Source organism: Belonocnema kinseyi, chromosome 2 (assembly GCF_010883055.1).
Source record: "Belonocnema kinseyi isolate 2016_QV_RU_SX_M_011 chromosome 2, B_treatae_v1, whole genome shotgun sequence".
NCBI lineage: Eukaryota > Metazoa > Arthropoda > Insecta > Hymenoptera > Cynipidae > Belonocnema > Belonocnema kinseyi.
In genome coordinates this window covers 108327221-108350773 of record NC_046658.1, presented here as the reverse complement: position 1 = coordinate 108350773, position 23553 = coordinate 108327221, and the positions used below count along the sequence as shown (strand labels likewise).

At 29.4% G+C, this 23553-nt stretch overlaps 1 protein-coding gene across 3 annotated transcripts in view; it reads left to right on the top strand.

Moving 5' to 3' along the window:
* The first annotated feature begins 8224 nt into the window (after positions 1–8224).
* Positions 8225–23553, top strand: part of LOC117183144 — a 19850-nt gene continuing 4521 nt past the window's right edge. For 2 of the 3 annotated variants that reach the window (XM_033376347.1, XM_033376349.1), the window contains exons 1-2: positions 8225–8373; positions 8439–8572. In XM_033376347.1, coding sequence (XP_033232238.1) covers positions 8551–8572 — 22 coding nt within the window. In that variant the 5' untranslated portion in view covers positions 8225–8373; positions 8439–8550. Of the gene's footprint in view, positions 8374–8438; positions 8573–20014; positions 20176–23553 lie in introns of those variants that run through there. The other variant, XM_033376348.1, reaches the window with a different exon arrangement.

Genomic DNA, 23553 nt, shown 5'->3' with positions numbered 1-23553 from the left:
TTTCAATCATAAAGATTAATTTTCTGTAAGAAATTCGAATTCAAACCAAAAGTAGCAAAGTTAATTTTTTACACAGACGATTAATTTATTTCCGAAAAAAAATAATTTTAAAAAAATAGTAAATTTTTTAACCAAAGAGATTCATTTTTAACTAAAATTATGAATTTTCCAACTAGAAAGACGAATTTTAAACAAATAAAGAATTGCCAGTTAGGAAATAAAAAAATTTGTCCCGCTTCTTAAACTTTTAAGTCAAAAGACTATTTTTCTGTAAAACAGTTATAACACCTTGACCCTCCATCAACCACCATCAACTAAATTTTTTACAACACCTTCGCCCCACATGATAATTTTTCAAATAGTTATTTGCTGAAAGTGTTATTTTGAATACAATATTTCATTAATTTCAATGTTATTTGAAATATAATAATTATTATTTTCATTTTAAACAAAATATTTATGTTTTTCATAAACTTTAATGTGATAAGTCCAGAGGAAAGTGGGAGACTTAACTAAGCCCGATAATCGAAAATTGGCAGAAATTTGCCTTACAAAGAAGTCTACTGATTTGGTATAAATCGGAATAATAAAACAGTTATTACTAAAAATGTTATGACATTGATTGCATGAACTGATGTTGGGGAGACTTAACCAAAATTTTCAGGGAAGAGTTTACCGAGTGGCAACGAGCAAAATTGTGGTGTAAAAATGCAAAGTTCATTATTTAAAGAATATGATTATCATCAACGTGAGTTACAAAATCATAGGAAATGCTATTCATCAATATTGGATGTAAATTAATCTTTAATAAAACAAAAAAAGCTCATTTGGAATAAAATAGTTCATTTTCTACCTAAAAATAAAGAATTCGTTGAAATCCTATTATAAAAGATTAATTACAGTTTCAGATACAGAACTCATCCCTTGATGTCTTGTATTATTTTATTCTAATATTTTGCGACATTCATTAAATATGTATAACATTGAAAAGATAGGCTGTTCATTTATTCTTTTTCATAAAAAGATAAATAGGCGCGCGCCGTGGCGCGCGCAAGACTACTAGTACGCAATTAAAAAAAGTACTTTTTTATGAACATAAATTTTGTTTTAAAATTTTCTCGCAAGCTTTGCGTGTCATATTGAAATAAAAAATACCTATCGAATATTTTTGAGTGTTAAACAAGAAAAAAAATATTTTACGTGAAAAAAAATTAAGGTGGAATGTGGAATGTCCCGTATATATACTGGCATACGCAGACGATATAGTTTGATAGCAGATGATGAAGAAGGGAAAAGATTAGAGAAATACTTAGATGGGAAAAATTTGAATTTGAATATAAAAAGGACAAAGATAATGAGGTTTAGAAAAGGAGGGAGCAGAGCGGAGAAATGGACAGGAAGACGGAAGGGAATAAAGTTAGAAAAAGTAAAGTTTCAATATTTGGGTTATACTTCGAAAATAAATGCAGATCATATAGAGAATAAACAACAGCAGCTGTAATGAAACAGATATGGTGAATAGGAAAAAGATGGTAAAGAATTGGAGAATGAACATGTGGTTATTTGATATGCTGGTATGGCCGATAATAAGTTTATGGAACAGAGATCCAGGGGATGGAAAGAAAGGATCATAGAGCTTGAGAGGTTTCAAGCTGAGGAAGGAAAAGGCAAAGGAGTTATCGAGAAAGTGTTTAGGGTAAGTAGAAGAAAGGAGAGGAAGGGTGATAGAATTAACGAGATAAGAATAAGAAAGGAGGGAGATCCTTAAAATGCTAGAAATATAAAAGACGGGACTATAGTAAGCTTTGAAGAATTGAAAAAAGGTGAAGGGAAAGACATTTAATAGAAAGATTAGGGATAATTGAGGAATAAAAATATAATAGATGGTATTATACAGGGTGGACACGCTGGGGCTTACATACATGGCGAGATGAATGCTACCCGAATTGCACAGCAGCAGGGGAGAAGTCATTATACAGGGGTATTTTTATATTTCGCGCCTTTAAAGTTGCATTCGGAGCGGCCATTCGGCCAAGGCCGTGAATCTTCGGATCAAGTTTGATAGTTTCCATGGTTGCGTTCGAAACTTCAAACGGATATGTTCAGATTCACCTGTTTTCCCTAATCGCTGTCAGTAAATGTAGGCAATGTTAATTTAAAGTTTACGCATGTAATATTTCATTCCCTTTATTTAAAACATATCCTGTCTATTCATAACATACCTTGTTTATGCAGTAAAATTAAGCATTAAACACCATTCACTCTTCGCCCACTGGAAGCACAGAATATTATTACTATTTTATAGTATTTGTCACTTAGCAGCCATTCTATAATGTACTGGCACAGAAAAAAATGACGTTTACTTCTCAGTTCACATGTCTCACTTCATTATAAATGAACACTTTTATTATTTGTAATTACTATATAACATAACCAATATTGTTTTGACACTTGTATCCGTTTGAAGTTTCGAACGCAACCATGGAAACTAGTATAAACTTGATCCGAAGATGCACGGACTTGACCGAATGTCCGATCCGAATGAAACTTTAAAGGCGCGAAATATGAAAATACCCCTGTATAATGACTTCTCTGCTGTTGTGGAATTCACGTAGCATTCAACTCGCCATGTATGTAAGCCCCAGCGTGTCCACCCTGTATATTATAAAAGAAAGGAGTACCAAAATATTTAGAAAAAAGATAGGTAGAGAGAAAGTGGACCAGAATAGCAAGATTTAGATTCGAAAACGAGCTAAGGGAAGGAATGGATTAGGAAAAGAAAGAGAACAGAAAGTGCAGAATATGTAAGTGGGAACAGGAACATAATGTGGTAAAGATTCAGGGACGAAGTTGCAAGGGGCTAAATGAAGCAACTGAGAAAGAATGAAAGAAGGCATGTGAAAAAATGGCAAAAGGAAGGGACGAAAGAAGTGAAATAAACGGAAGTCGCTCAGATTAGTAGCGTCAAGAATTGTAATTAATGTTTATGTAATATCATTTAATTTTGTAATTTTGAAAACTTCACAAGTTCTAGATTATTTTTTTATTTTCCCAGTCTTCTAAAGAACGTTTCAACTTATGTACTCGAATTTTTTATAACAATTTGTTACCTTTGCACAATCAAACAAATTTGCTTCAAAATCTTCTTTCAGTTATTTTACGTAATTAAATAAAATTAGTTATACCCCTTCTGGAAATAATCAATTGAGATCGATAAGAAACAATTCCAATTGTTTCGAATCGGGTACTTGGAATTTGCCACGTGATGGCAGCACTTTCGCCTGGCGGGGATTATTTAAAGACAGTTATTTACTTTTTCGGAATAATATAAATTTGAAACAGTATATATTATGAAACAAAGTAAATAAACATTTTGTAAATAATTGTTACCAGATGAAAGTGGTGCTACGGAGAAATGTGATAATAGTATTTTATGTTAAAAATATATAATCAGATACACGATAAAAATAAAAAACTTGATTTTGTGATGATAAAGCAAAATTGTTATTTTTTATTATGCGCTCTTGGATTGTTTATTTTAGTGAAAATTTTTATAAATGCTTATACGTTTTAAAATTGGTTCAGATTTTTTTAAAAAGTAAAGGAATAATGTAGAAATGTGAAACTTCAGAAAAGCGATTGAAGTATTGTTTTATTATTTAAAAATGCGAAGCTGTTATTAACTGAATACAATTAGACAATTAGAAATTAATATTAGAGATAAAATATTTTTTTGTCAGATAGAGTTCTCATAATTTTTAATTATTCGCAATTATTAACACATAAATTCATCTTATAATAAAAAACGTTTTTATTAATTTAACTTTCTAAATTTTTAGTTCATTGAAATATAAGTACTCAAAATGATGGACAAAATTCTTTCTAAATTGAACAGTGAATTTATACAGAAATCATACAGTTAAAAAGATTATTTTCTTGAGGAATATCAAATAACAGTATTTTCAAATGAACAAATTGCGCCACAATATGAATCTTATCTTGTTTCTCCTATTCCTACAGTATATGACTAGAGTCTGTATCATTGTAACCTGTGAAATTTTGGTGATTAATTCCTATCTGAATAAATTGACCGAATCTGAGTATAATTTAAAGTATCGATATTATTTTTCGACCAGGGAAATCAATTTATTTCTGATAATAAATTTAGCCCATGACTTGTCCAATGATTTTTGGAGAAATCAGAAAAAATCTACCTCGGTCAGGATTTGAACCGGAAATGCCACTATTCATGGAGGGACCTACCATAAACTATGTTACCAATCTGAGGGTGAGGGGTTCGCGCCAAAAACTACATATGGTTGATAACAGGTTGGGGGGGGGGGGGCAGTGAAAGTAACATTACGAACTAGATTTAACCATAGAATTTCACAGAAAAAACTTTAGTTAAATTTTGTTGCATGTAAAATTTCCCGCTGTTAAACTTTACATGCTATTTGGCGAAAGTTTATCCTACCAAAAATATTATAAGCCTATAAGTAGGATCATTAATCATAGGATGGAATAAAAGCTGTCGTCTGCTACGGCGTCCTTAGCAGTAATGGGATAACGGCAAAGTATGAGTGAATTCAAGTTCTAAATCATGACACCAGATTAAAAAAATCACAGACAAAACAAAAGTTAAAATTTGTTGCGGTTCAGACTTGCAACAGTTAAAAATTAAATATATTTCGGCGAAAGTTTCTCCCAGGTTAGGAGAATAATTTTGATCTCGTCTACTGCGTGACGCTGAAGTTTGCAAATTTCGGTAAAACATAGAATAAACAACAGAAAAAAGAAAAGGAATTGTTCTTACTGATATAGTATCTTCTCCGAAACAAATTACATTATTGTAGACGAATTAGAACTTATTTAATACCATTTAGCAAAAAGCGCAACGTAAATTTTATCTTTAATTTTTTCTGTGTTGAAAAGCGCTTTTATATTTCAGACATCACACGCATTCCCCCATTCACCTCTTTTCCTTTTTTTAAGAATTTTTTTCTACATAATTTTTCTATTTTCCCTTCTTTTCTAGAAACTTCCCCTTTTCGTTTTTTCCCTTAAATGTGAACTGAATTAATAGAAACCATTAAGAAAATTGGTGAAAAATTAAACTACCGGTTGAAATTTGAACTGTTTCGTTAACAATTTATTTTGTTTTAGTTGAAGATTCATCATTTAAGTTGAAAATACCTATTTTCATGTTGAAAATTGAACTGCTGTTTTATAGAAAATTCAATCTTTTTGGCTTCAAAATTAATTTTTGCCGTTGACATTTTCTGTCGAATGTTTTTGATGAAAAATGATACTTTCGGGTTGAAAACTAAGTTCTTTTATAGAAAATTTGTCTTTTTCTCTTCAAAATTCAACAACCTTGTTCAAAAATAATGTATTTCGTTGAAATTCATATTTTTTGGCAGCACATTATCTTATTTGTAAAAAATCTATCTTACTACGTTGTTAAGTTTTTGTTTAAATTTATAATTGTTACTAAATCAATCTTGTTTGTTAAAAAATGCGTTATTTTTTTCGTTTAATTGAGCTGGTCTATAATTAGTCTTTTGGCAAAAAATTCAACTTTCTGGGTTAAAAATGTATCTTATTTTGTTGAAAATTCGACTATTAGGGTTATAAATGCCACTTTTTGGGAGTAAAATTAACATTTTTTGTGTTGATGATTCCTCTTTTTCACTTCTAAATTCAACAATATTATTGAAAACTGATGTATATGGTTAACATTCATTTGTTGGCAGAAGATTAATCTGATCTGTGGAAAAACCATCTTTTTGGTTGAAAATTTAACTATCTATTTGATTAGAAACTAATATTTCTTTTATGAAAAATTCAACTACTTGGTTCAATTATTTTGCTAATTGTTTTTCTATCTCTTTGGTAACAAATGTAACATTTTTGTTGAATTATTTTTATTTAAAAATAATTTTTTATCGGAAAATTTAAACTTTCCATTTTTGGTTTGGAAAATTATACTTTATAATCTGAAAATTCAACTATTTTGGGAAAAAATTCGTCTTTTGGATTAGAGAATTATTCTTGTTTGTTGGATAAATTCACCTTTTTAAATAAGAATTCAACTACTTTGTTGGAAAAATCACTTTTGACTTCGTTTCATTCAACTCGTAGAAAATGTATTTTCTTGATTGCGAATACAAACAATTTTGTTAAATATTAGTTTTTTTCGTATAATACAACTAGTTGAATTTCATTTCTTAGTACAAAAGTAATGTTTAAACTTTAAATCTTGAAATGTTATGAATTTAAAGCGTTTTATATCAAATTCAGTATGGTATTCACATTAATTTTATTTGAAGGATTTTATTAGGCCTCCAGTCCATGCACCAGAACGACCGGATCTCAGAATGGCCCGAATGAAGCGTTGACCAATCAGAAAAATTCCGCGGAAACAGTGTCTCGTTCACGAGCCGCAGATGAAATTTACTATAGTGCGTGTCACATTTGTTTTCAAAAGTGCTTACAACTTGAGGTTATAAAAAATAATCATTTATTAACATAATGATCAGTGTTGATTAATTAAGGGAACATGATGTAAGTATCAATTTTACGTGCAGTCTTATACATTTCTTTTTGAGTTTTTTATATGAAAAGTTTTTTTTGAGGCTTAAAGATTATGTATAACACATACACTAGCTTATATCGTTAACAATGCTTTATTTGCGAAAATTGAATAATTTATAATATTTGTCTGGATGTAAAAGAGGAAGGGAGAATAACAAAATAATTTAACAATTTTAAATTATATTTTGTATAGTTCCACATTAAATTTTTTGCAATATATATTCCTAAAATGCATAGAATTAACAATTTTGATTCAAAATTTATAATAATTTTGCAGATATACTTAGCATTTATTGTATTTTAAATACTTGTGTACTTAATTTCGCGCCAATAAGCGTTCCGTTAATTTCCAAAGTTGTTAAACACATGTACCGGAATGACCGTTACCCGGAATGCCCGGAACACAAATCGCATAGCACCTTCGACAAGACGAAAAAGTTCCTTATTGTCAAACATGATCTGTGATTGGTGTTCCGGTCATTCCGGGTTACGGTCATTCCGGTGCATGTTGTTTGACAACTTTGGAAATGAACGGAACGCTTATTGGCGCGAAATTAAGTACACAAGTATTTAAAATACAATAAATGCTAAGTATATCTGCAAAATTATTATAAATTTTGAATCAAAATTGTTAATTGTATGCATGTTACGAATATATATTGCAAATAATTTAATGTGGAACTATAAAAAATATAATTAAAAATTTAAAAATTCTTTTTTTATTCTCCCTCCACTTTTACATCCAGACAAATGTTATAAATTATTCAATTTCCGCAAATGAAACATTGTTAAATATATAAGCCGGTGTATGCGTTGCACATAATATTAAAGCATCAAATAAAACTTTTCATATAAAAAACGCAAAGAAATGTATAAGGCTGTACGTAAAATTGATACTTACATCATGTTCCTTTTATTCATCAACACAGCTCATTATGTTCATAATTTATTATTTTTTATAACCTCAACTGATAAACACTTTTGAAAAAACACTCACAACAGATGTTACATGCACTATAGTAAATTTCATCTGCAGCTTACTTCGGCTCGAGAAAAAGGCACTGTTTCCACGGAAATTTTCTGATTGGTCAACGCTTCATTCCAGCCATTCTGAGATCCGGTCGTTCTGGTGCATGGACTGGAGGCCTTATCAGATTATTCCCCAATTTTTGTTAAAAATTTCCTTTTTCTTCTGTTTTAAGAGAATTTTTGGTAATGGGGGGGGGGGGCAAACTAAAATCTTAAAGTGGGAGCATTGGAGAGGAGGGTAAAAAAATAGCACAACATTGGTAACTTAGTTTATGGACGACGACACAGATTTAAAAAATCTCGATCATTTCTCGATCGATTCTTTCGATTGCACCCTTTTTGAAAATTGATGTCTTGAGTTGAAAATTCAACTATTTGGTTAAAAATTCATCTAATTTTTTTTAATGCTATATTTTTGCTTAAAATGTAAGGAATTTGCAGGATTTCAAATTGAATTTAATATACTTTGAAACTTTCAAACATTTTTGTAACATCAGTTGCTTTAGTCTAATACGAAACCTCCTTACTTTAGTTACGCTACTGGGTGTTGATACGAGTGAACATAGCTCTGAACTCTGGTACTTCGCAGCAGATTTATAAGCGACACAATTCACTGTTCATGCTTGAGTTTGCCAAGCCGGAACGTTTTTATTACATCTTCGTAAAAAAAAGTAAGCATCAGTCCAGGAGAGGTAATTAGCGAGTCTTTGGTGTTTTTGGAGAAGTCGCAAGAGTTTTATTGATTTAAAGGTGAGTTTAGAGTTCGATTGACTTCGATCCGTGAAGTTAATGCAGTTTTTTGCTTTGATTTCCAGGTGACAAAAGCACGAGTCCGGGGAGCTCTTACTGGGCGATCCATCTGTCGTTGGCTAGGGTTGAATTTTTTGCGCTAAAGGCGGCCGTCCCAGCAGGGCGTTACCATTTTATATGACTTTTCTTCGACGACAAGGTAAGAGTCTCAAAATTTATCCAGTCAAGTCACCTTTTCCTCATGTATGTCCATCCGCTGGCTAATTTTAGCCAGCCATTTTGGTCAGGAACGTGTTCGCAATTTATCGAGCATTCATTCCCTTTCTTTCCTCCTCCCCTCCGCCATCGCGTTGGTTCATCTAATTATTAAAAAGCCATCGCTCTTGTAATCAACTGCGTTTTCGCAGCCGGAATGATAAACGATCGCGAAATGTGCCACGGGTTTCACTTCAACTTTAGGTTATTTCGTCATCCCGCCACGAGTCATATTTAGGAAATTTTCTTTCGTACACGTGGAAAAGTTATATAAAATTTGTATTATGATTCATTTCGTATCGAGTTATTTAAATTGGATTTTACCAATTTGCGTTACTAACTCGAATAAATATTTAATTTTTCGGGTTTAATTTTACTAGCTAATTTATTTTATATAGAACCTATTTCAAGAATTTTGAATCATAATTATGTATATACGAGGTACAATGATTATTCAGTTTTTAAAGTAACTTTTTATTGCTAACAATGTTGTTGAAAATTCGTTTTTTTTTAAATGAAAACTTAAATATTTCAGTCGAATATTCCATCATTTTAGTTAAAAATTCATCTCTTTAGTTTAGCATTAATTATTTTTACCACAAATTTAACTGTACAATTTGTAGTTAAAAATTTCTTTTTTGTTTGAAATTCAATTATTCTATCCGGTTGAAGATTCACAATATTTTTGAAAATTCATTACTTTTTTTTTTAAAGTAACTATTCTTGTTTAAAGATTTTTTTTTGTTTCAAATTTATTTTTTCTGAAAATGTAACTTAATGCAGTTAAGCATTCCATTATTCTCTTTGAAAATGTATCTGTTTGGTCGAACACTAATTTTTTGTAACTAAACATTTAACTATTTAATTTTCGGTTAAAAAATTATGTTTTTAGTAGAAAATTAGTTCTTTTGTTTTGGTAGAATATAATCTTCATGGTTGAAAATTAAATTATCCTAGTTAAAGATTCATCATACTAGTTTAAAATTCATCCTTTTCATTTAAAATTTAAATATTCCGGTTTAAGATTTATCATTTTAGTTGAAAATTCATCACTTTTATCGGAAATTTAATTATCTTCTTGAAAATTAGTTTTTTTGTTGAAATTTTTTCTGATAATGTAATTATTCTATTTGAATATTCCCTCATTTTAGTTAAAAATTCATCTGGTTGGTTGAAAATTAATTTTGTAACTAAAAATTTAACTTCAATTTTCAGTTGAACAATTTTTAATTTTTAGTTGAAAATTCGTCTTTTTTTTGGTAAAAATTAGTCTTTTGGTTGAAAATTAATCTTTTTTGTTGAAAATTCAAGTATACCAGTTAAATGTGCAAAATTTTTAATGAAAAATAATTTTTATTGTTTAAAATTCAACTATTCCAGTTGTAAATTCATGATTTTATCTAAAAATTCTTAAGTTGTGTTGAAAGTTGGTCTTTTTTAGTTGAAAATTGGTCTATTTCTGGTAAAAACGTTATCCTCTAAGTATAAATTCAGCTTTTTGGTTCAAAATCCAAGTATTCCAGTTAAATATTATTCATTTTAGTGAAAAAATCCCCTGTTCGGTGCGACTAGCTAAGCTTATGATAATAATTGGACTAATTCCGAATTTCGGAAGGTCGAGACACTTTGTTTTTTTATGCGTAGAAAATTAATTATTTGATTTTTTATTAAAATTTTTTAGTTGCGAATTCAAATATCATTTGGTCGAGGATTTCTTTTGTTGAAAAACCGTCTTTTTTGGTAGAAAATTAATATTGTTTATTTGCAAATTCATCTATCCTGTTGAACATGCAATATTTTTACTCGAAAAATAAGGAATCTAAAGTGGTTTAAATTGAATTTAATACAGTACCCGCAATAATTTTACCTAAATATGCACTGAATTTTATGTACAAGAAGATGATAGAAAAATTTGTTTGAATTATTCTAACTAATGATTTCAGAGAAAATTTGAGAAATGGTTTATTATTTTCTTAGTATTAATTTATCAAAGATTTCTAAATTAATTATAATACTTGAATCCCTGAAAGCCGAGAAAAAGTTATTTATAATAAACTCGCGTGCTTTTGAAAAATTCGAAATATTTTAATGGTTCCGTAATATGAAGAATTATATCTGGAAGAAAAACTTGAGATACCTGGAAAAAACTGGAATTGGCGGGTATTTTTTTCCTGGATTTGAGTAGACGCTCTATTAGCGAATAAAGATTTTAAGTTTTAATGATCCTTCAACTGGATTTTAGCTCATGTAGGAAATGACCTCTCAATTTTCAAGTTTTACATAAAGGATCTCATGTTTCATTTGCAAAATTTTTGGTAAATTGACCGTTAAATTTCGTAGTATCTATTTAGTGGTTGAAAGTAGGAAGGTTTATAAATGTTGCGTCTATTTTAGTCTACAAATCTCTCACTAGCTGCAAACATTTAACTGGTGCAAACTACCAGTAACTTTATTTTGTCTAATCTAATCTTGTCATGCGCTGTCCTCTTCTTCTATCGTTAAGACGCTTTTAACATTACTTATAAATTTTATCTGGACATTCAGTTCGTACGATACAAAGTTAGCAAAATAAAATATTTTCCTCACATGATTTGGCTTTGTTTTGCTATCTTCTGGAAGGTATTCGTCATTTTACCATCGATAGCGTATGATTACGAAAAATCGAAAGAAAATCAAAGTTCAAAAGAGATCTCATCAGGAGAAATTAAACTTATTTCTTGTTATTTTTATTTTTATTATCAAATGATCAGGTATGTGACGAATGATCCGTATTGCAGATTATGAAATGAATGCAAATAATTTGAAAATATTATGTTCTTATCACATCCGTCTGATGTCCGGCTTCAATTTCATTCTATAATCATGAATACCCTTATCCAATTCGAGCTAATCTTATTTGAGTATGTACATTTTATTTTGTCTTTCAATTAACAATTTGCAGTGCTTCTCGCCACTTGAAGAATGTATTAAACCGAGATGTAAACAAGATTCAGTTCACTTTGAGAAGAGACGTGACCTTTTTTTATTTCATTTCAAAATGTTTTTATATTGTCTGAAAAATGCAGGCTACGTAATTTTCGCAATTAACAGGCAATCCAAGATTTTAATCTCTTTGGGAGATAACTGAAAGTGTTGCAATCAATTACAATCTGACTTCAAATTATAATTTAAAATCGTCCAATTTGTTACGCTTTCAGTTTAGCAATCAATTCCACTTCAAATTCAAAATTCTTCAATTGTTCATGATTTCAATTACAAAATGTATTATTTTGTTTGTTTTAATTTGAACAAACTTTGAAATAAAAATACATTAAAAAATTCTTTATTAGGATGTGTTCTCACCTGGAAAATCGGGAATTGTCAGAGAATTGTTGATATACCTAGAAATTTCAGGAACTATTTTGTAGACATTTTTTTTTAGAAATTAATTTTTTAACTGAAAATTTGAAAATTCTATTTTTGGTTAAAAACTTACATTTTTAGTTTAAAATTCAGGTGTTTAATTGGAAATTCATCTTTTTTGGTAAAAAATTAAACTTTTTGATTGAAAATTGAACGGTTTGTTTGCAGTTTTTTATCTCTTGACTGAAAAATCTTTCTTAGTTGAAAATTCGTATTTTTAGTTGAATTCTCAACTTCCATTCTTTCAATGTTAAAAATATTCGATAATTCGAATTTCGATATCTCGATATGTCGAAGTTTTTGCTATTTCAGATCAAATTGTACGTCCCGAGAACATTCATTTAGAAATTAAACTATTACGTAAACCCCATCTCTAAGACATAATTAATTTTTGTTATAAAGATTTATCATTTTAACTTTATAGTATGGTTTCAAAAGTAGTGAAAAGGAGTTCAGAATTCATTTTTGTTATAAAGATTTATCATTTTAATTGAAAATTCATCTCTTTAGTTAAAAAAATTTTAGAATGATGAAAATTTAACTATTCCTGATAAAGATTAGTCATATTAGTTGACAATTAAACTATTTTGTTGAACATCCTTTTTTCCTAGGTTGGTAATTAATTTTTGAAACTAAACATATAACTAATCCATTTTTTATTAAAAATTTGATCTTTTTTAGTTCAAAATTTAACTGTTTAGTTGGAAATTTTTTTTTTTTTTTTTCTGTTGATAATTTAACTGTGGATGTGCCTGGTTCATTTATCATCCATCTCCATTAAAATACCGAACATCATTTTATACTCGTATTTAAGATTTTAGAAGGTAATTTTTCATTCAAGAGTGAATGTTTCTTTTATATCATATGTTTAAGAATTTAAAGCTTGTGTTGATGGAGCCTTTTTTTTGTAATTTGCCTTTTTGGATGGAAAATTAGTCTTTTGTATTGAAAATTCATCTTTTTGGTACAAAAAACCCATATTTTTTATTTTAGGAGCTTTTTCATTGAAAAGTCTATTAGATTTTTGGTTTAGGATAAATTTCTTTTAATTAAAAATTCTATTATTTGGTTGAACTTTTAATTATTTTAATGAAAATTCAACTATATTTTGTTAGTAAATCACCTATTTTTAGTAACAAAAATTCAACAGATTTGATGAACATTCGTCCTTTTGGAACAAAAATTCAGCTTTTGTGGTAGATAATTGATCTTTTTTGCTTGAAAATTACCGTTTTTTATTCAAAAGTCAACTATCTTCTAAAAAAAGTGTTCTTATTGGCTTAGAAATTCAACTATTCGGTTATAAATGCAACTTTTTTTCGCCAAAGTTGAATCATTTTTGTTTGGCAATTCTCGACCATTTTGTTGAAAATTAAATTATTTTCTTAAAAAGTCATATTTTAGGTCGAAATTTCAACTGCGTTGTTGGAAATACGTATTTTTTAAAATTAAAAATTCATCCTTTTTATTGAAAATTCATCTTTGAAGTATGGAAATTCAACTACGTGGTTAAAAAATATACTATTGTATTTAAAATTCAATTATTCTGTTAAATAGTTATATTTGCGTTGAAAATACAGCTGTCTTCTAAGCAAATCGTATTTTTTAGCTGGAAAATACAACTGTGTGATTAAAAATGCTACATTTTATAAGTTGAAGTTTAATCTTTTTTTGTTAAAAGATTAAATCATTTGGTTAAAAAATCATTTTTGTTTTGTTTAATATTCATCATTTTAGCTGCAAATGCATCTCCGACTGAAAATTTAACTGTTTTTATGAAAATCTGTATTTTTTGTCATTGAAAAATAATTTTTGTAACTGAAAATTTAAAGTCTGCTTTTTGCTGAAAGTTTGTCACTTTTTAACTCTCTTGGCTATTTGGATTTAAAAGACAGTATATTCTTCTAAAACATTCGACTTTTTAGCTAGGAAAGTCAACTTTTGTTGTTGAAAATTCGCCTTTTTGGGTTAAAAACTCATCTTTTTTGGTTGACAATTCCACTATTTTGTTAAAAATGCAAAAATACATTAGTGTTATTTAAAAGAATTTATTCCCCAAATATTCCACTTTTTTTAAATCACCCGATTTCCTCTGTTTTGATAACATTTTGGGCTGTGAAGTCTAAAATTACTTTTACAGTAATTGGCATAAAGTAATGTGCAAAAGTTTCTGGCAAAAAAAAAAAAGAGTCAAATATATTCAAAGTTCTATATCTCCGTCAAAAATGCATTTATATTTTTTCAGTAGATTATTTATTAATCTGCTTGCAAAAACAAACATTTATTCTTTTTAGACTTTTTTCTACAGTGCATAGATTCGGAGATAATCATACTTGAAAAAAACGACGTTTTGAACGAAAAATGTCATAACTCGAGAATGACTCGATAAAAATGTACCATGTCGCGCTTATTTTAAAGCGGATACAAATACGCATTTTTCTATTTTATTATTTTCAAATCCGCCCTGTGTACTATTGTATATTTTACCTTGGAGTTCTATAATGTTTAATTTCTTTCAAATTTTGTATAATGAAGCAATTAATGTTGAATACTTATCAATTTCTGTGTTTAAACATTTGAAACCAACCTTTTAAATTCAGCTATTCAAATTTATAGCAGGTGCAATCGTAATGCAGAATAAATTGAAATTCGAGATGTTTTTAAGCATTCATTTATGGAACTGTGCCATGGAAAATAAAACGAAATAAGTTTTCTGGTCCAAAGCACGTCCTTTGGTCTATCACGCGACTTTTTGAACTCTTTGAGTGCCTGTAGTTTCGTTTGAAGTTTCCATATAGGTAAAGATTGCCAGCACCTTGCAGTCAGCAAAACTCTGATAAGACATTATTAATTCTATTGTGTAGGTCGTATCTCATGTCAGTTGTTTGCCGAATACATGTTTACGATTGCGATAAAAACGTGCCTCTCAAGTTTTCAATGAAAATTTTCTGTTTACAAGAATAATTTAATTACGACTTCCTTTTGCAAAGTTTTATTTAATATTTATTCGCCTGTGTTTTCCCTTTTTCAAATTCCCCTTATTCTCGAAAAAGTTCCCGAATTATTGTTCGATTAGATCAAAATTCAAACAATAAATATAAGATTTCCAACTGATCTGAATGACATTTTTCGATTGACCATAGTTTGAAAAATTTCTAGAATTTAAGCAGTTACATATAAACAGGTAGTAGCAGATGTTAACTATTTACCCCCTTAAATATTCATTCCATGTAACATTTTATTAATGTAAAAATTGATCAAAATGTAAGTGAATCTCGAGGGGTTAATTATTCGCATTTTTTGGTTGCACTAGATTGTAAGATAGCAGTATTGCATGGGATTGTAGAAGATTGCAAAATATTGCGTGAGATTACAAAAGATTCCAGAAAGGAACGATTCTGTACAAATAAACTTTACCCTACAAAAATATTTCAATTCGCTTGATATCTTTAAAATTTCATTGAAATCCATATGAAAACCTTTTAGAATCTCTTGGAAACCCTTGATTGTCGATATCCATTGAAATTTCTTCCCCAAAATCTATCAAATAATTGAAGGTCCTATAAATCTTAATCTTCCTTTCGTCTTAATTGAATTAAAATTTAATTTAGTTTATTGATGTGATGGTTTTTTGACCAGCGAAAAACATTACGTCATAGTACTCAGAATTTAATTTCTTCCGTAAAGCATAAATCATTTGAAATCCCTTGAATATGAATTAAAATTGAATCCCTGAAATCTTTAAAAGTCGCTTGACATTTAATGCAATTTCATTTATTTTCCAGAGTTCACTAGAAATCCCTTGGAATCTGAAAATCCTATAAAATTCCTTAAAATGTTTCGAAGTTCCTAGAAATCCATGGCACTATTTTTAATTTCTTGAAAACTGATAAAATCTGTTAAAATTAGTAGACATATTTAGAACTCCCATAAAATACTTTTAAAATTCTTAAAATACGTAGAATTCCCTAGAAATGTGTTGAAACCCCTTAAAACCTCCTTATATGTTTCGAAATGTTTGAAATTCCGTGAAATTTTTATGAAATGTGATAAAATATGTAGCATAAAATCCTTGGATGCCTGAAACATCGACACCTATGCCTTAAAAGCAAGGGTTCCGAGATCTTAGTTCTCGCACCAAAGCGTGTAAAAATCAAGGAGTATTACGGTGAATCGATCTCCTGAAATTTATCTCCGTGCACGGATTTAATATGATTTTTAATTATTTTGATTAATTTTTAAGATTTGGAAGGATTTTAACGAATTTCTAGAAAACTTTTTAGGGAATATATCAATTTTTATTTCAAGGAATTTGTACGGATTTCAATATTTTCAAGCGAAATGAAAAAATTTAACAATTTTTAAAAGATATAATGTAAATATTTTTGATTATGGGAACGATTTAAAACATATAAAAATTGTTTATTTGACAAATTTGGTATTTTCTCGGTTTTTTGTTTTATATCGCCGTGAATGTATTTTCAAAGGTTTATCTAATTAAAAAAGAAAATGAATTAATGGCAGAAATGATTTAAAAATCATTGCAATTTGTTTAAATACTATATAAATCCATACTAAAAGATTATTTTTTCTTCTATTCTTCTTTTGAGGTCTTTTTGCGCTCTGATTTCTGAGAGCTTCCAAAAAAATTGTTCAGAAGTTGATTTTATTATATATATTTTTTCAATTGATAGAAGATTATTTTCGCTGACACTTTTGAGCAAATTTCAAGTGACGTGGCACAAGGAGAGAATGTATAGTGTAAGTATTCATAAAGATATTTCTGGCTCGGAGTAAATGAACTGAAAGCGACTCTGGTTAAAGGTCGACACTAGGATCTCAATGAATCGATTGCAACTCGAAGCGAGTAATTTTCAAAGAATCTCAATTTTTTCCATTTTGGCATAATTTTGTTCAGAATTTGATTTAACTTTGTGATAACGCTGTCGGCGTGTGTGTTATCGCCTTTGTTTGGTTTAGTTGCTTTTACTTTGATACGAGTGAGGTAAAAATTTTAGTTTAAAAATGTTGGATTCAATAGAATATGCTAACATATGGCAGTGTTAGAATTAGGAAAAAGCGATTGTTATAATAATTTTATTAATTTGTTGTAATCAATTAATAAGTGGGAAGGGGAAGAGCTATTAAGGTTTGTGTTGTCAAACGTCAATTTTAACTTTAAAAATTGTATCACTATTTCCCTTATTTCCGTTTTTCTACTCTTTTCTCGTTTCTTCGTTTAAATGCGATTTGAAGTAATAAAACCCAATAAGAGAATTAAACTATTTTTTCTCGAAACAATTCTTTTTGACTAAAAAATCTTCTATTATATTTTTGGTTCAGAATAGATCTCATTTGGTAAAAAATGGTTGAACCTTTTTTTTTTTTAATTCAAATATTTTGTTGAAAACTCATATTTTTTCTTTGAAAGTTGAACTATTTGTTTGTAATTGTAACGGTTCAACTATTCAATTAAAAATCTTGGTTGAAAATTATCTTTTCAGTTGAAAACTCATCTTTTCCGGTCTGAAAGTAAACTATTTTCTAAAGCATTCGACTTTTTAACTACGGCTAGGTATAAAATAGCTTAATTTTGTGATAATTTAATTAATTGGTTGAAACTTCTTTTCTCTTGCTTGAAAATTCTTCTTTTCCTGGTTAGAAGTTCACAATTTTCTAAGGAAATTCAATTTTTCAGCTTTAAAAATGAACTATTTTTTTAAAAAATAGTATTTTTTTTGGTCAAACATTTAGTTGAAAATTGTTTTTTTTTTAAGTTTAACTAGTTTGTTGTAAATGCAACGGTTTAGTAAAAAATAATAATTTATTTTTATAGTTTTAATATTCAACTGAAAATTAACTTTTTTGTTGAAAATTCATCTTTTCTGGTTTAAGATTTAAACATTTTCTTAAAAAATTCGACTTTCAACTTAAAAATTCAACTTTTGTTGAAAAGTTATCTCTTTTGGTAGAAAATTAATCTTTTTTTGATTGAAAATTCAACTACTTTGTTGAAAATTAACCTAGTTTGGTTGAGGATTGGAATATTTTGTTTAATATTCGTCTGTGGTTGAATATAAATGTTTTTGATATAAAAAAATACCTTTTCTGGTTGAATTATCAACTACTGGTCTTTCTTAGTAGAAATATAATCCTCTTGGTTGAAAATTCAAATACTTTGTTGAAAATTCGTCTTCTTTGGTTGAATTTAACTGTCTTTTATTTAAAAAATATCTTTTCAGATTAAATTATCTACTGCACATTTTTCGTTGAGAATTCATCTCTTTTGGTTGAAAGTTCACCTATACTCGGCCGACAGTGGAACTATGTTATTAAAAATTAATTTTTTGTTGATAAATTAAGTATTTTGATAAAAAAAAACGTCTTCTTTAATGGAACATTCAACATTTCAACTGAAAATTTAAATAATTTACTTTTGGTTGAAAGTGAATCTTTTTGATATTTAAACTTCAAATATTTGATTGAAAATTAATTAATTTGGTTGAAAAGTCGTCTAAGTAGAAGTATAATATTCATGGTTGAAAATTAATCTTTTGGGTTGAAGTTTCAACTATGATTTGTTGAAACTTCAGCGGCTTTGTTAAAAATTCCTTTTTTTTGTTTGATTATTCAGCATTTGAGTTGTAAATGCACCTGTTCGGTTGAAAACTCGTTTCATATTGAATTCAATATTGTACCTGCAATAATTTGATTTAAAAGAATTAAATTCTCTATTATTCCCCTATTTTCGTGAAAAATCATCCTATTTCCCCTGTTTTGAGTGAATAGACTGTAAAGCCTGTTATTTAGATATTGCTTCATACCGTCATGCCAGACTGAATCAGTTTGGCCAAAATGAGTGACTGAATCAATAGAACATTACACAAAGAAGTTTATTTTGGGTTTTAATTATAAATCCATCTGCAGTAGACTCCAAAGATTTATTATTATTCTCACGAAAAAAGGACAAAACGTCACGACATCTTATTAATAATTTAATTATAGTTACTTAAAGGGTGGGGGATGAGGATACACTGATCCTAGTGCAGTAAACGTTCATAAAACGTAATGGTTAAAGATAACATACTGTTGGAAAAAATTTCAGGAGCTTCAGAGTGAAAAATGAATTACGACACAAGTTCTAATACTTTAAAATTTAAATTCTACAAAGTTGAAAGTAGGCTATGAGAAAAAAAGTTGATAAAAACGATACGACTCTTGTTTAGGGTCGGATAATTACTTTGAAATAAAACATATTTTGTAAAATATTCAGAATTAATTGTCCAAAGATAAGTTTCTTCAAATAGAATATACTATTTAAAAATCCTCATTTTTAAACTCAGAGCGATTTTAACCTGATATTTTAGATTTTCTCAATCCATTCTCTCTCCTCATGAACGGATAGAAACATCCGAGAGTCTTCCGCACTGTACTAATCAGTATATTGATCAAACCTACATGGTTTCATTTCGCAACTTTCAATCTAGCTACCCCAAACTCTAAAAATACCAACTACCCCTCCATCTATCAAAGAACCTATAAAAGATCATTCATCGCTAGATAGACAATCAGTCGCAACTTTCCCAATTGAAATTTTACAACCCTAGCTCAGCAGATTTGGAGATTGATGACTCCTAGTTTAGGAGACTCTCCTAACATCTTCTGAAGTGCGTAGCTAGATCGTCTTGAACTTGGCAGTATCGTCGAGCCGGTGGTTTCCGGGCGGCGCCGGAAATGCGGCACTCACCCTGACCTGTCCCACCGCTCGAAATTTCCGCATTGCTGGATGAAAACTGGTGAAAATATGACCTTGCTCGAGGTTTCCACCACGTCGAAAGGTTAGACAACGTCGACGGTTCTCGTGCTGGAATGCATACCGATCAATAAGCTGGTCTCACGTGTACCAGACATGCGCGCCTGGCCGGCGTAAACGCGTACGCCTACTCCTATCCGATCCGGGATCCGTACCCGGAGTAATCGTTCCTGTTTCTCTCAGTTTGGAGCTTCAACTCGTCAACAATTGCACGTCCGGCTCTCATCTTGCTCTCGCGAAAAATTCGTGAGAATTGGATACGAGAAGTCGAAACGAAACAAGAACGGGCCGACAGCAGCCACCTTTGAAACTTATGCGTCTACGTCGAGCAGGTAACATACTGCAGTTTCAACTTCGAACATTCGCGAATAATCATATATTGAAGATTCGCAAATTTCGTCCATTCCTCCTCTCCAAATGGTACCTTCCACTACCAGGTCGATCCTGAAAGTAGTTGGAGTCTTGTATACGTGTTAGTTTCATATGCCGGCGATTTGATTAATTAAAATATCGACTTAAGTTAAAACTAACTTTACTGACGGTTGAAAATTGTAAATTGCCTTTCTGCACGCTTTTCTAGACCGAATATTATGTTGCTAGGGTATGTCGATAAAGCTCTCGCGGGGAACACGCCGTGCATTATTGTCGGTCGATTGCCCCGCTTTTATTTAAACTTAGGGTCCAGCACCTCTCTTTCAGATTCATTCTTTCCATCCACTTCACAACCATGGGAATTTCTGACTCTGAAAAGTTGGATATTTCCGGACAGATTCTGAGATTCGGGGTCCAATATGGCTCTTTGTAAATCTTATTTTCGCATGGAAAAAATCACAGATTTTAAGTTCGATCGAGTTTCGAGGGGTTATTCACTTATGAAATCAGGTAAATCCCGCGTTCCCGAAATCGGAGTTCGCCATTTAAGATTCCAGATCTCTTACTGTGACCCGGTGGATTTCATAAGATCTCTCAAGGATGTTTTGAAGAATTCAAAAATTTTCGACGAGATTTGAAACTTTTTTTCAATTATTTTTGAGTCTGCTGAGTCTTGGGATCTCAGAAATTTTGTGAATCTTAATCTGATTTTCGTGATTCTGAATCTTCGATTTTTTTACTATATAGTGATGGAATGAGATTTCCGGGGTGAATAGCCCCTCATCGAGTTTTTCATCTGAGGAAACTGGATGGGAAAAATCTGAAAATCGGTCTGGGAAATTTAGAGACAATTTTTGAACTTGAATCGTTTATAATTTACTTCATTTTTCATTCAAATATACACAGAAATTTTGTTTAAAATTTAAATCATTCGAAAATGCTTTATTTAAAAATTAATGCTTTTAATTTTGAATTGAGTCCATCAGGATTCTAAAATTTTATTTCAAATTGGAATTTGGAAGACTAAATGGTTGAGTAACTTTAAATGGAAAATGTTTGAGATATAATTCTTTTCGATCAAAGAAATACAAATTATCTATTTGGTTTCAAACTTCAATCTTTCAAATTACAATTAAAAAATTAGAATCTTTTAGTGCTTGCTCAGTTATGAAGTCGAACATTTTTAATTGAAAAATTTAATTTTGAGAATTTTCTAATTTATGGTTTCCGATTTAAATTTCTCAAATGTGTTGTAAGTTATCATTTGTAATAAGTTGAAATGTCTCCAAATTGATATTGTATGCCTTATTGCAAAGATAACAAAAAATATAGAAAAAATGAGTCTTTCTGTTCTGCGCAATAAATTCGACTTTACGGAAATTCTCTATGTTTAAAGGCTTTCATTTGGTAACATTGCAAATTTAAATTTACGGAGTTTAATGTTTATTTCCTGCATTTTGTCGATTGTTTAAAAAGCAGACAGACAAAAAATCCAATTATCTGAATATCAAAAGTTGTAAAAATGGTTTTAATTTTTGAAAAGAAATAAAAAAATTTAAATACAAAAAGCCAATAATTGTAGAATGTAGATCTATCTAGATTGTATGATTTTTTATCAATAGAATTCAAATGTTTTTTTTATGTATTCAAACCTTTGACTTTAGAACAATGTTCCTACATAAATGTTGTCAACTTTTGATTTAATTTAATTTGATCTTGATACCATTTGTCATAGTTTTATTATTCTATTTTATGGCCATAGTTCAGTGGCAATTGTAACTACTTTGCATTTCGTATCGTTTTTCAATTTGGATGGACGTGTTTTATATCACTTATATCAAAACTGAAGCCGATTCAGTATTGTAACTCGAGAGGGACTTTCGTAAACGAATAACTAAAATAAAAAATTTTTAAAGCAATTTCTATGCACCTTATAACTGCTTGCGGATTTTTTTATGAGTTTTCAAGAGTCACTATTATTTTCATTGTTTCCTTCAAGTTTAATGTGAAATACTAGAAAATTTCCGGTGGCAATACTTGCAATTTAAAAATTACGATTGCATACACGTGTTTTTAGAATATATTTTTAAAAAAATGTTTACAGCAGAAAGCATTTCACGTAAAATATATACTTTACATGTGGGTGATTTGATAAGCGCAAGTACGTAAAGTGTTTACTTGTGATGACAACGTTGCAACAGTAGCCCGTTAAAATTCGATTACAACGAAATAATACATAAGCCTGACGTGCATTTCTAGCCAATTAAATTTGATTTCCACGCTTTGCGTTTCGAGGTTGATCGTAGATAAGCAGAATTTCCTCCTGAGACTTTATTTCGAATTCAGGATTCGCAGTCTTTCCCCTATCCCCCTGCGTTTTCCCCATTTTCCTCCTATTCTCGAAAAATTTTCTAAATACAACAAAATTATTCTATTTAAAACTAAAATATGCTACCGCAAGTAGTGAGAGCTTTTTCTTAACTTATAGAATTATCTAATTTCTTACTAATTTCAAACTACTATTTAGGATTTAAATGAAACTTTAAAGGTAAAATATATATTTTTGTATCAATGCTGATTAAATATGTTTGAAATTAAATGTAACAAAGTAGGATGGTCTGTCTGTCCACATTGAAGATTCTTTGGTTTAAATTTGAGTAACGATTTTCATTATGTTACAAATATAACAATTATGGTTGACAATAAAGTTCAGAATTTAAACAATCTTAAAAAACTAACAGAAACCAGCTTTTAACAGTTCGGAAAATTTAGGTGCAGTTTTTAGTAGATGTTAAATATTTTTTTAATTGAATATACATTCCATAATATATAATATTTAATTAATGTATTGATTTATCAAAATTTAAACAAACATCTTTCTTTTTCTAAACGTAGAAATCTAAGCTTTTCTTTGAGACCAAATTAAATCAAAATATTGTCTTTTTTATTTTACTATTAAAAAATTAAAACCGTTTTTTACTTAAAATTATTTGATCCCTTGGAATTTAATCATTGCATTTAGTGCTTAGACAATTTCTAATTATAATAGTTTGAAATTAAGCAATTTTGATTTTGTAAGATTATGCGAGCTCAAGAGACGTTTTAAATTCAACATTTTTCGAATAATCAATTGATACATGTAAATTTGGTAAACATAGACAATTTTTAATAGAAAATTAAAAAAATATTACTATTTAAAGTTAACAATAATTATGGTAACTGTCGAAGGATATTGAAAATTTTCAAATGATTTTTAAAGATTTTAGTTTATTTAAAAATATTCCTAAGAATTTCTAGAGATTTAGTTTCAGCAAATTTAAGAACTCTATGTTTAAAAA